Source organism: Bufo bufo, chromosome 2 (assembly GCF_905171765.1).
Source record: "Bufo bufo chromosome 2, aBufBuf1.1, whole genome shotgun sequence".
In the NCBI taxonomy this organism is placed as follows: Eukaryota; Metazoa; Chordata; class Amphibia; order Anura; family Bufonidae; genus Bufo; species Bufo bufo.
Genome location: NC_053390.1, coordinates 257,882,610 through 257,899,714, shown reverse-complemented (window position 1 = coordinate 257,899,714; position 17,105 = coordinate 257,882,610). Strand labels below are relative to the sequence as shown.

Here is a 17,105-nt window from a genome sequence, read left to right as displayed (position 1 = left end):
AGTCACTTTGCGCTGCCTTCCCTCTCACTAAAGACGTATTAGGAAGGTAACGTCCCTTTAAGCGGTCTCCCCATAGGCGGCTGCCGCTCTATAACGGTAAGCTGGACCCGGAAGCTCGACTCACTTCCGCCTCTCATAACCGGACCAACCGGTTTCTACGCGTCAGACAAACCCTGCCTGTGAGGCCCCGCCCCCGTGCCCAGTGTTCGCTGGAGATTGGCTCGTCTTACTATTTATCACTTCCAGCACGTACTTTTCGCTCTCTTTCTCAGCCAATCGTAGGGTTCGCCCGGCCTGTCCTATTCGGAGGCTCTCGGGATTGGCTCACGTAAAACATGAGCAAGTTCGAGTGACCCTTGGGTGAGAGTGAATGAAATGTGCGGGCTGCTGGGAGCAGCGAAGTGCGGGGCAGCCGCGGGGGCTCGGTAAGGGGGAAGCGGTTGAACACGGAGAGAGCACGGCCGGGATTCGGGTGACTGAATACTGCATTGTCAGCTGTTGGCCTCCACCGATACAGTCATGCCTAGTGTAACAGCCCGGGCTCCCCTGGCCCTGCTGCTGATCGCTGCTCTGGTTCCACTTGCGGTGGTAGAAGCTGCTTTGGGTGACAAGGTGATTTGGGCTGTCAATGCTGGGGGCGAGGCCCATGTGGACGTGCACGGCATCCACTACCGGAAGGACCCGCTGGAGGGCAGAGTGGGCAGAGGTGAGTAGATGGGCGAAAGGTGCCCAGTCCTTAGTGTTCGGGCAGCACTTTGCCAGCGAGGCAAGTGGAAGCCCTGTGTGCACAACATATGGGACTTGTCCTACAGGATGTGCACCCAATAGTCACCTATAGGAATGATTTACTAGGAGATCCTGGCTGCAGAAGGTGCTGTCAGTACCCATGGTGGGCATTGACTAGATATGGAGCATGTGCCAGGGATGCCAGCTGCCCCTGTCTCTTCATAGTGTATGATCTTACAGCCTCTTTCACACGCCGGTGAAACGCGGATCCTTCACGGGTGAATCGTGTTACGGATGTGTGAAAGAGGCCTCATGGCACCTGTGATGGTAGATCGGTTCCTCGTTCACCCAGAGTTGGCATTGTCAGGTGCGGACTCCATGGTTTTGAAGGCCATGCAGATTGAATGAGAGAGTACATTACAGCTGTGTAGATATGTTGTGGCCGCCCCTGAAGTCCTTTTTTCCTCTTTCCCTGATCAGCATCAGATTATGGCTTAAAGCTGCCAATTCTCCGCTCCGCCCCAGAGGATCAGATTATATACCAGACCGAGAGGTACAATGAAGACACCTTTGGGTACGAGATCCCTATCCGAGAAGAAGGGGAATATGTCCTAGTGCTGAAATTTGCAGAGGTGTACTTTGCGCAGTCGCAGCAGAAGGTAAGGGTGTCGTGTTCCTTGCCGTCTCCTCCCATTCTAGCTTGTGTCCCGTGAGAATGTAACAGATGGCATGCAGCCTGTGGAGGTGAGTGACAATGACGGCTCATATTTCTGCTTTTTGCTTCCCTCAGGTGTTTGACGTACGCGTAAATGGACATAATGTGGTAAAAGATCTGGATATATTTGACCGTGTAGGACACAGCACAGCCCATGATGAGATCATCCCCGTGGTCATCAAGAAGGGGAAACTTACTGTGCAAGGAGAAGTGTCCACCTTTACAGGGAAGCTCAATGTGGAGTTTGTAAAGGTAACCTTTGAAGTCATGACAGATCCTGATCGGTTTTAGGGCATGTTCACACAGTAGAAAGCTGTTGGTGTGAATTTCACACCGCAATGCATGTTATTTTTGATAGATCTCTAATCAGTGACATGAAAAATTTAAAATATCACCCAAATTATATATATTTTTAACATACCCGTATTTTTCGCCCTATAAGACGCACCTGCCCATAAGACGCACCTAGGTTTTTGAGGAGGAAAATTAGGGAAAAAAAAAATTGAACCAAAAGGTGTTCTTTTGGTGGGTTTTGAACTAATGGTGATCTGTGGATGGCACTGTTATGGGAGGGGGATTTGTGGATGGCACTGCTATATATATGTCATCCACAGATTCCTTCCCCCCCCCCCCAATATACATGGCCTACTCACAGCAGTCTTCATAACTAAACTGTAATCATCCTTAACCTCTTGCTAACGTTAAAGTAGCGCTATCCCGTGTACTACTTACTATCAAACTCCTGTAGCATGCAGGGCGGCTGGCAGCGTAACGCCACTCACGTCACGTGTCTGCTCAGCCTGCTTCATTTAATAAAGTGGGAGGAGCAGGCGCATGACGTGAGTGGCGTTGCGCTGCCGGCCGCCCTGCATGCTACGGGAGTTTGATAGTAAGTACTAGTACACGGGATAGCGCTACTTTAACTAACGTTACCAAGAGGTTAAGGATGATTACAGTTTAGTTATAAAGTCTGCTGTGAGCGGCGGGCCCCACCGCGATTCCAACAGCAGTTGCCGGCCTCCAGCCCCTCCTCCTCCCCGCTGATACATCGCCGTGCTGTGCAGCATCACAGCCGGCGATGTATCAGTGTTGTTAGCATAGTAAAAAAGGCAGCATTTGCCCCATAAGACGCACTGCCCTTTTCCCCCCACTTTTGTGGGGAGGAAGTGCGTCTTATGGGGCGAAAAATACGGTAAATGCTTTAAACAATAGGTTACTTTTTGATGACCCTAGAGTTGTTCATAAAATAGTCAGCGACTGAATGATGTGTTTGTGGCATCAGTAAATTGTCTTGTAGCTGTTTATGCCCTTAGCTAATGTATCATTATTGAAAAATTATAATTATTTTTTTGGCCTATAGATAATTATTATTTTCTTTACTTTTCAGGGATATTACGATAATCCCAAAGTTTGTGCTCTGTACCTTATGAAAGGAACAGTAGACGGTGAGTCATGGGAACAACTTGAATACCTGGTCTGTAGTTTATATTATTTTATGCTTTGCATACAGTTTAGCCTAGCTTCACATCTCCGGCAGGCTGTTCCGGACTTCTCCAGATCTGGCACTGCCGGACGCAAACCGGAATGCCTGCCGGCTCCATTAACTATAATGGGGCTCCGGCAGAGATCCGGCTGCTATGTGGCAGAAATGCAGAGAATCAGCCAGACAGAAACCTCTGCATGCTGCGGTTTGTGTCCAGCCGATTCCCGGCATTCTTTGATGGAACTGGGTGCCAGATCACAATGCCTTATCTTATGTTTGTATGTCTCTGTACATGCAATGTACTGCAGCGGGACCTGACACTGTGCCAAGTTGGGTTTGGCACTGTGACGTCTAGTTTATAGGAGTACTTTGCCTAACAGAAGACTTTAGGATGGGGTTGGGCAATAAACCGGTATTAACGATATACCGCGGTATTAAGAAATGGAGATATCGCCATTTCTTGGGGTACTTTTACATTAGCGTCGCTGGATTCTGACAGGCAGTTCCATCTGGCAATCTGTATGCAAACGGATACCATTTGTAGACTGCTCCGGATGCGGATCCGTCTGACAAATGTATTGCAATACCGGATCCGTCTCTCCGGTTGTCATCCGGAAAAACGGATCCGGTATTCATCTTTTTCACATTTTTAAAGGTCTGCGCAGACCGCAAAACCGGATACGTTTTTCCAGAAAACTTAGGGCCGGATCCGGCATTAATGCATTTCAATGTAAAATAATGCCAGATCCGGCATTCCGGTAAGTGTTCCGGAATTTTGGACGGAGAAAATACCACAGCATGCTGCGGTATTTTCTCCGTCCAAAAACCGTACAGTGACTGAATTGAAGACATCCTGATGCATACTGAACGGATTGCTCTCAATTCAGAATGCATTAGGATAAAACTGATCAGTTTTTTTTCCGGTATTGAGCCCCTAGGACGGTACTCAAAACCGGAAAAGAAATACGCTAGTGTGAAAGTACCCTTAATTACCGCAGTATTTTAGTGGCGTCATAGGGGCAGACACACGTCACAGTGCTGAATGCCTTTAAAACGTCTGGTGCACAGTGGAGAAGGAGAGTCCCTCCCCACTGTGATCCGGCTGACTCTGCGCCACAAATGAGAATTGCCCTCAATTCAAATATAGTCTGTGGGTGCCAGCCATATCACATACTCAGCACCCGGTCTCAATGACAGGAAGCGGTGATCCTGCAAACCGAGGCAATTTACCCCTCAAATGCGGCACCTGAGGGGTTAATTGGCACGGTTCGTCAGGATCCCTGTCATTGAGACAGAGTGCCAACTGTGTCATATGGCTGGCAACTGCCGTCTACATTTGTATTATGAGGTTAACTACATTCATTGGTGGCGCAGTGCACACCCCCCCCCCCCCCCCCCCCCCATACCCTAGTATTATAAATTATAATCATTGGTGGCGCAGTGCACCCAAGCCCCCCAGTACTATAATCATTGGTGGCAGTGGCCACAGGGTCCTCTCCCCTCTTCATTGGTGGTGCAGTGGCAGCTTCTGATCGGAGCCCCAGCAGTGAAATCTCAGGGCTCCGATCGGTTACCATAGCAGCCAGGACACTACTGAAGCCCTGGCTGCCATGGTAATCTCACTGCTGCCGTGTGCACAAAGCACAGGGCAGCAGGGACAGTGTGAGATCCTAGGCACACTAATAGATCTCTGGCCGGGGCTGAGAACAGTCGCTGCAGTAATATGGCTGTAGTGTGTCGGGACTAAGACCCATATGGGAAGTGCCAGTCTTTAGTGAATGACCCCCAATACCAAGATGCCCTTCCTGACGACAATGTGCACCTATAATGGACACACTCTGAACAACCCACTTATCAGGGTTTTCCGCTAGGATGTCCCACTTTCTGTGGGAGCGGTAAACGTGGCTGATCGCTGCTATCTCCAGCACTCCCAGATAGAATGAATGGAGCAGCAGGGGGCACGGCCGCTCCATCAGATTTGGGGGGAACGGTAACCCCTTCTTGGTGGGCAACTAAGAGATATTACTGCATGGGGGCATCAAGGAGACATTATAATGTATGGGGGCAACGAGGAAACACAAGTACAACCAGGCAGCCTATAGCTGGCCATACACATAAGGTTATGACAGGCAACTCACCAGCCACATTCATATGAGTGCTCTGACCATCAGCATGCCAACATGACAGATTTATATGCAAATGATAGCTACTATAGCAAACTATTGTCGGCTGATGTGGTCAAAATAGTTCATTTTATGTGTATTAATCAGCTTAAAGTGGTTATGGCAAGTTTTTAATGTGTGCCTTATCCACAGGAAAGGGGATTGGTATCAGCCCCTCGGACCCCCACCGATCCTCAGCTCTCTATAGTTGGTTATCTTCAATAGTCCTATAGAGAATGAATAGAGGGGCACAAGCAGTGAAGGAATGGAACCCCCATTCTTGTGATCGGTGGGGGGCCCCCAGTGGTTGGACCTTCACAATCAAATACTTATCCCCTAAAGAGGCTAGGTTAAAAACTTGGCACAACCCTTTAAGGCAGAGTTGTCACTGAACGTGGGGCAGAGAAGAGAAATGAGCTGTGCTGTCTATATGAAGAAGGTTGTCAGTAAAGCAGATCTGTCTTCAGACTTTGCTGCTCTGTGTAAGGGCAGCATATTATGGGGACATTGCTCTTTTTCTTACATTTTGCATGTATGCTCGGAAAGCTCCCGACATACATGCTGTCCATTAGTAAGGTGGAGGCAAAAAAGTGTGTGTGATAAGTGCCACGGTTGGAGGCTATTTACACAAGTGTATATAGGACGAATTATCCCTCCATAGTACTTGCAAGTGTTGTGCCCAGTTGTGAGTATAACTTTCCAGAACTTGCAGCATCATTGATCCTGCAACTGGGCCATGCCACATCCGAGTAAGGCTACATGCACATGAACGTTGTTTGTTTCCGTGTCCGTTCTGATTTTTTGCGGATAGGATGCGGACCCATTCACTTCAATGTGTCCGCCAAAAATGCGGACAGCACACCGTGTGCTGTCCGCATCAGTATGTCCGTTCCGTGGCCCCTCAAAAAAAAATGTAAAAAAAATAGACCATGTCCTATTCTTGTCCGTTTTAGGCATTGTTACAATGGATCTGCAAAAATAGACCTAATAGACTATAACCGATGTCCATATGGTGCTGTCAGTTTTTAAGAATAATAATTATGAAAGGGAACATTTACTTAATTTCATTAATGTACTTTTTTTCTTTTTTTTCCTTTAAAAATCCTTAGAAGTCCCACAGCTGCAGCCTCACCCTGGTCTAGAAAAGAAAGAAGAGGAGGAAGAAGATGAAGAGGAGGAAAGCCCTAGTACAAGGAGGAATACCAAGAAAAGTGTGCAGTCTGGTCCTCGCACCCCTAACCCATATGCCTCAGACAACAGCAGCCTCATGTTTCCAATTCTGGTGGCCTTTGGAGTGTTTATCCCCACACTCTTCTGCTTGTGCCGGCTATAGAAGGCCGGGTGCCAATCTTTTCTTTAACTTTTTTTAAATATTTTTTTATTCCCTTCCCCCCCTGATTTGCTTTAGTTTTGTTTGTTTTTTTCCCCTGGTAATTTTTCTGAATCTTTTGACAATGAAGCAGAAAATCTCCTGGAAAGGAGATAGGTGGCCCTCTACGAGCAGCAAATCGTTGCCTGACCGTTTCATGTTTACATGGTGAATGGATCTGGAGCTGCGGCCAGTGACACATCTGAACTATAAGGCTCGTGCTCCTGAAAGGTTTTAGACATCTATTACATGTATTGAGGAGAACTGGAGTAGAATGCAAGTGCTGCTAACTGATTTTCTGACCTGGAAGATCTATGGGACTATGGACATACAGCCTAGAGATTTGCACAGAGTTTTCCAGGGTACCATTTCTGCATTCTCTATATATTTTTATGTCATTGGGTTCCAGCTCTCAAAATCCTTTAACAACAACTCCTGCCAAACCTATGTGAGTGTGCTTGTGTGTGGTAGCAGGGGATTCCAGTACTCTGTTGTGGCGTCTCCATGATGGTGACTATGAGCTATGTCTTTCTGCTATGCATACAATGGGGAATATTTGATTTGCAAGCTTATTGTTTTTATGTATGTTTTTTTATTTTGCGTGATTTATACCATGAAGTGACTCGCTTATAATTGCCTTTAGCCTCACTGTCCTGCCATTTTTAAAGGGGTTGTTCCCGACTACTGGGGCCCTTCTTGATCACTAGAGAGGTGAGTCTTATTCCCCTGTATGAATGGTGCAGCAAGTTGCACTTTTTGCACCGACGTTACATCCTTCTGTGGGACTGCAGGAGATGGAGTACAGCACTTGGTTATCTCCAGCAGTCCCTTGGAGTTGAATGGAGCTGAAGTACGCACACTTGAGTGCTACTCCATTCAAACTGGGGAACACTGGACCCATGATGAGGTCAGACGCAACCTCACAGATCAGCTCCTAAAAGCAATCAGCAGATTTGTACCTATGAGACTGACTGACCTGTTGAATGTATGCTTGGCAGCTGAAGACATCTGTGTTAGAGAATTTCAATATATGCAAATGAGCCTCTAAGAGCAACGAGGGTGTTGCCATTACACCTAGAGGTTCTGCTTTCTCTGCAACTGCCACGCCCTCTCCACTGTGATTGACAGTCAGGCATGATAACTGCCTGGCCCTGTCAAAGTGGCGAAAGGCGTGGCAGTTGCAGAGAAAGCAGAGCCGCTAGGTTTAAAGAGGCTCTTTTCACAGAATTTTATTAATTGAGATAAGTACCTGTACTTGTGGGGTCCCCCTCCCCCCGCTGATGCTGCCACCCTGCCTGTTTTGTTAAAATAGAGCTCCTATGCTACGCTATTTTAACAAAATAGGCAGGGTGGCAGCATCAGCGGGGTGGGGGGGGGGTATCCTGCAAGTACAGGTACTTATCTCAATTAATAAAATCCGGTGAAAGGTCCTCTTTAATGACAAAGCCCTAGTTGCTCCTAGAGGCTCATTTACATATATTAAAACATCATCTTTCTCCGCAATGCGGGCACATATGGACATGGGACCAACACAGATGTCTTCGGCTGCCAAGTGCACATGTAACAGGTCGGCCAGTGTTATAGGTGCAGATCTGCTGACAGATGCCCTGTCATTGGACAACGCCTTTAAGAGGTAACGCCCTTTTCCATGTTTCTCCCTAAGCGGTTGGTTATAGGCACAGGCAACCTCTTCGCTGTCAATCTCTTCACCTCAGCCAATAGCTGAACTTCCTTCTCCTTTAAAGGAATATAGCTTCATTCACTGAGCTATATATTTTAAGACTAGAATGAAATTGAATACTCTCGGAGGAAATCTGGGATTTATTTTTTATTTTTTTTACCTTAAAATACATAGAACTCACACAGACTGTTCTTGCATCTGTATGAATGAAGCCTGATGGCAAACTGCTTGCTCACCATGGCCTGAAGCTCATTTGGGGATGGCTTTTACAACTGTTAAAACGGTGCAATGACTTTAGTTTAAATGGCTGACAGTGTTTTACGCTTTTTTTTTTTTTTTCTTCCCCCTACCCCCTTTCTTTGGTGCCTTTTGCGTTTTTTGCCTTTCCGTTCATAGGAAACTGAGAGGTAGCATCCTGTTGTACTTTATACGTTCTTGCGATGCTGTCATTGAAACGCCTCTATAGATAGTACTTTTATGCAGATGTCAGAACTGCCAATACGTCGTAGAGGCAGCACAAGAAAAGAACATTGGTTCAGTTCAGTTTTCTGGTGCTAATGACTGGAAGGATCATCTTTTTGGACACCCTGAGACTTGTCTTTCGTGTATTACTTGAGCCGTATTTGTGTGACTACACAAGGTTCCCAGGTTCGGACTCTGTTAGCACCAGATATGATGACTCTTCCCGGTTGTCAGTACAGTTTTTTCCCTCCTATTTATAATTAAGTACTACCTGTTGTCTTGTGGCCTCAGGAACGTATGAGTTCTTTGTATTGTGGATGATACATCAGAGGTACTTGGCATTTCTAGGCTAGATGTCCGACTCCAGCTCAATTCTGCTTGAAAATCTTTTATGTGACGTTTGTTTTTTCACTTGATTCTGAACTACAAGCCCAACAGAACAGAAGACTTTCTTATTTTCTGGTATGAACGACTTGTAATTGCTTGGTGAAAGCTTTGATTTCAGGTACGATAATATTGTCATGCTTTGTGAAAATCTTTGCGACTTTTTTTTTTTTTTTTTTTTTTTTAAACTTGAATTTTATGACGGTACTGTGTCTGCGCAGACAATATTGGAGTTTAGTGTTGGCCAACCTTCATTTATGACAGGCGTTATTTTCCTCCATGATGATATGCCAGAGCCTGGCAGGAGGTGAAAACCTAACTTGATGCGTACCTGTCGGGTACCAAACTAAATGGTACGATGTCTGAGCTTCATGAATTCTGTTTCAATCTTCTGCGTTTGGGCTCCATTTCCCTTTGCTCCAGGGGAGTGGAGGCGGCTCTGCTTCAAATTTTTTATTTTTTTATTTTGGTAAATGTTTTATTGCCTTTTTTTTAATGGTTGCTATTTGTAAGTGAATTCAAAATCGATTGCAGCTTTAGTATGCCACGTACCCAGATGGATTTAGTGCAGTTACACATAAGCTAACCCTGACACTTGGGACTACATCTTTTTGATAAGATGGGTTTCATAGTTGGCTGTAGGAATTCATGGAGTGACAGTGTCCGCCTTCATTGAAACTGGTCTCCATGATCGGGTCATGATGGCACACTTGCTGATGGTGAGCTTCATTTAGCCAATAGTGATCCAGTCTATTTAATTTGGCTTATTACCAAATACATGGCCCATTTTGAGACTAAACCACACAAAGCCGTGGAAGAATGTACCAACAAGCCTATGGTGTATAAATTTACTATACTTAGTATCTTACATTGGCTTATTTTTTTGCGTTCATCTATGGTAGGCGTCTAAAAGTAAGTAGACCTTATATATTTTTCAAAGCGTTATTGATGAACCGTATATTTTTCCAACGCTTGTTTCTGCCTTGCTTTATGGTTTGCTTACATGCCTTGAGTTGAGTGTCCTTTATAGAGCAGTTCCCATGCACTCCTGAACCAGTAGGGGATGCTACAGAAATCGTTCAACTGCCAAACCCACCTTTCTTCGGTTCTTTTCGGTTATGTTCTGTTTTATTGATCTGGAAATCTGGCATTACATCCAGTTTATAAACAAAATAAAGATAATAAAGTTTATATTATACTTTTCTGTGCTTCGCTGATTCTCTGAGAACTGTAAACTGGGAAAGGAAACCTGGCCCATAGTAACTGGATTGATCCTTTCTTTTTCCAAAGGTGATCGGAAAAATGAGGTTTTCCTTTTTACAGCAGTTTTGATCTCTCCGTATATGTATTTTTACAATAAGGCTACTTTCACACTCCTGTTTTTTTTGCAGATCCATGACGGATCCGCCCAAAACGTATCCGTTACAATAATACAACCGCATGCATCCGTTATGAACATTTGTATTATCTGTAACATAGCCAAGACGGATCGGTCATGAACTCAATTGAAAGTCAATAGAGGACGGATCCTTTTTCTGTCAGTCTCGTTTTGGTGTCAGTCTCCAAAGCGGAATGGTGACTGATCGGAGGAAAACTGATGCATTCTGAGCGGATCCTTTTCCATTCAGAATGCATTAGGGCAAAACTGATCCATTTTGGACCGCTTGTGAGAGCCCTGAACGGATCTCACAAACGGAAAGTACAAAACGCCAGTGTGAAAGTAGCCTAAGAAAAAAAAAAAACTTGCATAATGTGCAGGGAGGCTAGCCCTGATCTGACACACCCCAACAAGTTTGCACGTTTGGCAGATGAGGGGGATGTCAGTCCAGGGACAGCACTGCTGCAGCCGGACACTTCCTCTGCCAGTCAGAGGAATGTCAGCTCCAGTAAGCAGGGGACCAGGAGAGCAGGGCAGGCCAGGCAGGTGTTGGTAGTGGAGACTCAATTATTAGGGGTACAGATAGGGCGATCTGTCACAAAGACCGTGATCGCCGAACAGTGTGCTGTCTTCCTGGCGCTAGAGTTTGACACATCGCGGATCGGGTTGACAGATTACTGGGAGGGGCTGGAGAAGATCCAGTGGTCATGGTCCATATCGGAACCAATGACAAAGTTAGAGGTAGGTGGAGAGTCCTTAAAAATGATTTCAGGGATTTGGGTCAAAAGCTTAGGGCAAGGACCTCAAAAGGTAGTATTTTCTGAAATACTGCCTGTAACACGAGCCACACAAGAAAGGCAGCGGGAGATTAGGGAGGTTAACAAGTGGCTCAATAACTAGTGTAGGATGGAGGGGTTTGGGTTCCTGGAGAACTGGGCCGACTTCTCTGTTGGCTACAGGCTCTATTGTAGGGATGGGCTGCACCTCAATGGGGAAGGGGCATCTGTGTTAGGGGAGAAGATGGCTAAAAGGTTCAGATACAGACTGGGGGCAAGGTAGTGGGACTGGGGGAGAAATGGAAGGAGGGACTAGAACAGCTCAGAAGGAAAAGTGTAGGGTACAAAATATACATAAACCTCTTAAATGTATGTATACTAATGCCAGAAGCCTGACTAATAAAACTGGGGAACTGGAATTAGTGATGTGTGAGGAGGACTATGACATAGTGGGAATAACTGAGACATGGCCGGATAAGAGCTATAACTGGGCGGTTAATGTACAGGGTCACAGTCTGTTTAGAAAGGATCGCCAAAACAGGAGAGGGGGTCTGGCTTTATGTAAAGTCCTGTCTAAAGCCCAAAGTCCGAGAAGATATAAGTGAGGGACATGAACATGTGGAGTCACTGTGGGTAGAAATACATGGAGGCAAAAACAATAATAAATTACTAATAGGAGTTTATTATAAACCACCTAATATACCAGAGTCCACAGAAAATCTACTACTAAACGAGATAGACGAGGCGGCAAATCATAATGAGGTGGTTATTATGGGGGACTTCAACTACCCAGATATAGACTGGGAAACTGAAACTTGTATATCTCATAAGGGATGAAAACCGACCAAAAGGAGTGTCAATACAGTACAAATAACACTAATGGTACCAAAGTAGTCCAAAAATAGCATAATTTTTATTTGAAAAACACATGATTGACACAAGTCACACAAAGACATTTAATACAGGTCACAATACATATTAAAAAGCAAGAGGACCGATGGTGAACTGCCGGTACATATAAATAAGGTGCACGTGCAAAAAAGCTTCCTGATTGGTCATCCGTAGGAAGGTATGTCATACCTACACACTATGGCTCCAGATTTGCATGATTTAACCTATATGCATAAATTGTACAACAGATACCAGAGTTGGGGGTGATAATACACACCACAAGTGGCTAACTGAGGCAATAGGGTAAATAGAATTATAACAAGCACATAGAAAATACTGACCAAGCAGTTTAGTATACCGTACAGCAACACCACCGGTCCACTCCCCAACGCATGTTTCGCGTACAGCTTTTTCAAGGGGTACTGGTTGGTATAGTGAAGGTAGTCCCTTAAGTAGGTGGAACAACTGTATCCTGTTTGCTGATAGGCTATCGTTCAATCAAATCACTGATGCCATTGGCTAGCCTGTCATCCGTCTGTTTTGACTCGCCTAAATGATATCACATGGTGAGTGCTCTATACATGGCGCCCGGTAGTCTGCCATGAACGCCGCGCTGCAGGCCACGCCGATCCGGAGGAGGGAAGTCACGCACTTACTGCGCGACAATCGTCATCCAGGAGCGGCGGGCGGCATGCGCGGAACGTCAGGCTCACTGCAACCACCATATTAGGTGAGGAAATACGGATCGGCTGCCGTTCTGATTACAAACAACAAGAATAAAATTGTATTTACAATATCCAGATCCGATACAGATAGACCGCCAATTGTCGGTCATACAGATATAAGTTTGCTCCAAAGGCAAGAATGAGACACATAGGCACCTGTCATGAGAAGCAAAACATCCAATAAATTAGATGAACCTAATGCTAATCATAAATGGAATACAGGATGTATTGATGTTTTTATAACTTGATGTATTTTTAATACATATATATATATAAATGTGGATCTTTATTCACCCTTGGGACGTTTCAGTCCACTTGCTGGGACTATTATCGCTTGATAATAGTCCCAGCAAGTGGACTGAAACGTCGCAAGGGTGAATAAAGATCCACGTTTTTCACCTACGGATGTGCTGCGGTGTCTCTCCTTTTCTATATCATACACCTTGGTAAGGTGTTTCCACCGCTGGCACCCATTTATCCATCACCAGGTGTGCTGCCCTGATTCTACGTTGTGTGTGTGTGTGTGTGTATATATATCAAGCTTGAAAAAGGCTCTTGTAGGAGCTGAAACATTGCCATCCACATGGGTGAATAAACACCATTGCTTTTTACTTGGAGTGCTGTCAGTCTTTCATCACTGTTGATTTGGGGTAAGCAGCTACATCCCCGGACCTAGCGCCCACATTGCTGTTTTCCGGTGCCGCCATTATTTTCTATATATATATAATATATTATAATTATTTTTTTTTATTTTTTTTTGGGGAACAACGGTATAGTGCATGAATGTACAGCGCGCTGTACACTCATGCACTATACCGTTGTTCCCCAAAAATATATATATATATTGTGGGGGATTAGCTCTTTTCCGGTGGTTGCAATCACACGCTTCTTCACAGACACCAGGATTTAGGGGCCAAACTGTGCTTTATTGTGGCACACGGCATAAAGAAAAACACACAAAGCCAAAATAAAATACCTTGCCCGTCTGGGCCCTATCTAAACACATAGGTTTCCCTGACTCACCTAAAACGTACCACAGTTCACACCCGTGATGAGATGCGGCTTTCCCAGCCCAACCTCCAGCAGCCTCCAGACTGCTCCCACACCAGTGTCTCTTGTGGGATAGTGGTCTCTCAGCCCTCCCGGCTCAGACCACACAGAGCTACTCCAGCCTTCTGTGTGCAAGTCCCCCAAAGTCCAGGCTATTGCCTAGCCTCGTGTCCCCTCAGCCTTGCCTAGCTGAGACCACACTGACAGAGCCTCACCAGGCCTCTGTCTGCACACTCTCCAGAGTGAAACACACCCAAGATCCAGTAGCAGGATTAAATAGGATCCCTGGACATGAGCATGCCCTAAGTCCCGGACTGGAACCCGGGGAAACACTACCTCAATGTTCACATTGCCACAATATATACAGTACAGACCAAAAGTTTGGACACACCTTCTCATTCAAAGAGTTTTCTTTATTTTCATGACTATGAAGGCATCAAAACTATGAATTAACACATGTGGAATTATATACATAACAAACAAGTGTGAAACAACTGAAAATATCTCATATTCTAGGTTCTTCAAAGTAGCCACCTTTTGCTTTGATTACTGCTTTGCACACTCTTGGCATTCTCTTGATGAGCTTCAAGAGGTAGTCACCTGAAATGGTCTTCCAACAGTCTTGAAGGAGTTCCCAGAGATGCTTAGCACTTGTTGGCCCTTTTGCCTTCACTCTGCAGTCCAGCTCACCCCAAACCATCTCGATTGGGTTCAGGTCCGGTGACTGTGGAGGCCAGGTCATCTGGCGCAGCAACCCATCAGGGTCGAGTCGAGGGGGAACGTGTGGGAACGACGTTCCTGCACTTTTTTCATGGCAGGAACGCCGTTCCCTTTCAGGGCAAAAGGATCAGGAGGGGAAGCGGTGAAATCAGATTCACAGGGGGCGGAGCGGAGGCGAGGCCCTGCGTGACTCACACTGTGCAGGGCAGGCTAAGGGAGGAGGGAGGAGGAGGAGCGGCTTCAGTTGAGGACGGAAGAGGAAGCTGTGTGCAGCGGTGCTGGGCTGGCTGCGAGTGACTCACTGACTGACTCCCCCCCCTCCTGGCTGAGAGCTCCCCTCCTCCTATCCTGAGCCTGCGACTGCCTGACTGTCTGCTGAGGTGAGCGTGGCTGGACCATCTGACCGGACCGGGGTCCTGGTGGTCCGGTCCAGACCAGTCTAAGTGTCTGTGACTGTCCCTGAGTGAGTCCGGGGGCCCTAACCCTCCTGGTGGGAGCGCCGGTGGCCAGCAGCCCCAGACCAGACCAGTCAATACCCCCTCCTTTATCTCAGTCAGTACTCTCATCAGATGTGACTGCAGGCAGCACAGCAGCAGGCCAGAAGCGATCGATCAGCCAGGATTAATGTGCACAGCCTGGGTGGGAGGCCCCCCTTACCCTGGCCTTAGGCAAGTGACAAACTGCCCCCCCCCCCTCCTCAATCTTAGGCAAGTGACAAACCCAGCTCTGCTACATCTACAATGAGCAACTACAACAAATGTAATGCCAAACTGCAGTTCCTCTATGTGATTGTGATGCCTTGGATAGCTTCCACTGGACCCACAGCCTGTGGGTCCAGTGGAAGCTATCCAAGGCATCACATAGAGGAACTGCAGTTTGGCATTACATTTGTTGTAGTTGCTCATTGTAGATGTAGCAGAGCTGGGTTTGTCACTTGCCTAAGATTGAGGGGGCAGTTTGTCACTTGCCTAAGGGAGGCCTCCCACTGTGCACATTAATCCTGGCTGATCGATCGATCGCTGCTGCTCTCACATCTGATGAGAGATTTCCTAAGGGGGTATTGACTGGCATTAGGGACGGGCTGGTGGATGAGGGCAGCCACCCGGTCCTGCCTATGGATCACCCAGTTTGCATTTAGCTATGCCCAGGCCCCATGCCAGGGGGTCCCTGATGTATATTAACTGACCAATAACATGGAGATCCCAGTGCCAGCTGCCTTGCTGGTGGACGATTGGCATATACTTATGCTGTGGGCCACAGCGGAAGTATATGCCAATCGTCCACCAGCAAGGTAGCTGGCACTGGGATCTCCATGTTTATTTCATGTTAATTTTGCAGTTGTTTGTGTAAACTGGCACTTTACAATAAATGTTGCACTGAATTATTATTTTATTTTTTTGGGGGGGTTTTCAGTGGATCTTGGGTGAGTTCCCACACTTTTGTTTCCCAGGACTTGACCCCTGTCCTTCATGGTCAAATAGCCCTTACTTTCAAAGTTTTCACAATTTTTCGGCTGACTGACTGACCTTCATTTCTTAAAGTAATGACGGCCACTCGTTTTTCTTTACTTAGCTGCTTTTTTCTTGCCATAATACAAATTCTAACAGTCTATTCAGTAGGACTATCAGCTGTGTATCCACCTGACTTCTCCTCAACGCAACTGATGGTCCCAACCCCATTTATAAGGCAAGAAATCCCACTTATTAAACCTGACAGGGCACACCTGTGAAGTGAAAACCATTTCAGGGGACTACCTCTTGAAGCTCATCAAGAGAATGCCAAGAGTGTGCAAAGCAGTAATCAAAGCAAAAGGTGTCTACTTTGAAGAACCTAGAATATGACATATTTTCAGTTGTTTCACACTTGTTTGTTATGTATATAATTCCACATGTGTTAATTCATAGTTTTGATGCCTTCAGTGTGAATCTACCATTTTCATAGTCATGAAAATAAAGAAAACTCTTTGAATGAGAAGGTGTGTCCAAACTTTTGGTCTGTACTGTATATTAAAAATACATCAAGTTATAAAAACATCAATACATCCTGTATTCCATTTATGATTAGCATTAGGTTCATCTAATTTATTGTATGTTTTGCTTCTCATGACAGGTGCCTATGTGTCTCATTCTTGCCTTTGGAGCAAACTTATATCTGTATGACCGACAATTGGCGGTCTATCTGTATCGGATCTGGATATTGTAAATACAATTTTATTCTTGTTGTTTGTAATCAGAACGGCAGCCGTTCCGTATGCTCTCACCTAATATGGTGGTTGCGGTGCGCCCGACGTTCCGCGCATGCGCCGGGTTGGGGCGCCGCCCGCCGTTCCTGGATGACTATCGTCGCGCAGTAAGTGCGTGACTTCCCTCCTCCGGACCGGCGTGGCGTGGCCTGCAGCGCGGCGTTCATGGCAGACTGCCGGGCGCCATGTATAGAGCACTCACCATGTGATATCATTTAGGCGAGTCAAAACAGACGGATGACAGACTAGCCAATGGTATCAGTGATTTGATTAAACGATAGCCTATCAGCAAACAGGATACAGTTGTTCCACCTACTTAAGGGACTACCTTCACTATACCA

The 17,105-nt window shown here is 46.1% G+C and overlaps 1 protein-coding gene and 1 long non-coding RNA gene across 2 annotated transcripts; one reads left to right on the top strand and one right to left on the bottom strand.

Annotated features, from left to right (window-relative positions):
* The first annotated feature begins 231 nt into the window (after positions 1-231).
* MLEC (malectin) lies at positions 232-7,511 on the top strand. The gene is made up of 5 exons (XM_040416495.1): positions 232-706; positions 1,207-1,385; positions 1,517-1,693; positions 2,829-2,886; positions 6,196-7,511. Exons 1-5 carry the CDS (start codon positions 520-522, stop codon positions 6,417-6,419), a joined length of 825 nt encoding a protein of 274 aa, XP_040272429.1. The 5' UTR covers positions 232-519; the 3' UTR covers positions 6,420-7,511.
* A 968-nt stretch (positions 7,512-8,479) lies between these two features.
* Positions 8,480-10,168, bottom strand: LOC120988786. The gene is made up of 2 exons (XR_005776180.1): positions 9,298-10,168; positions 8,480-9,231 (listed from the first exon to the last, which is right to left on the bottom strand). It is a non-coding gene; the product is annotated as an uncharacterized LOC120988786 (long non-coding RNA).
* Positions 10,169-17,105: the final 6,937 nt, after the last annotated feature.

Coding starts and splice junctions, on each gene's coding strand:
- MLEC (XM_040416495.1), top strand. CDS start 520: ATGCCTAGTGTAACAGCCCGGGCTCCCCTGGCCCTGCTGCTGATCGCT. Junction 1,694..2,828: donor TCAATGTGGAGTTTGTAAAG/GTAACCTTTGAA, acceptor TTTACTTTTCAG/GGATATTACGATAATCCCAA. Junction 2,887..6,195: donor TATGAAAGGAACAGTAGACG/GTGAGTCATGGG, acceptor AAAAATCCTTAG/AAGTCCCACAGCTGCAGCCT.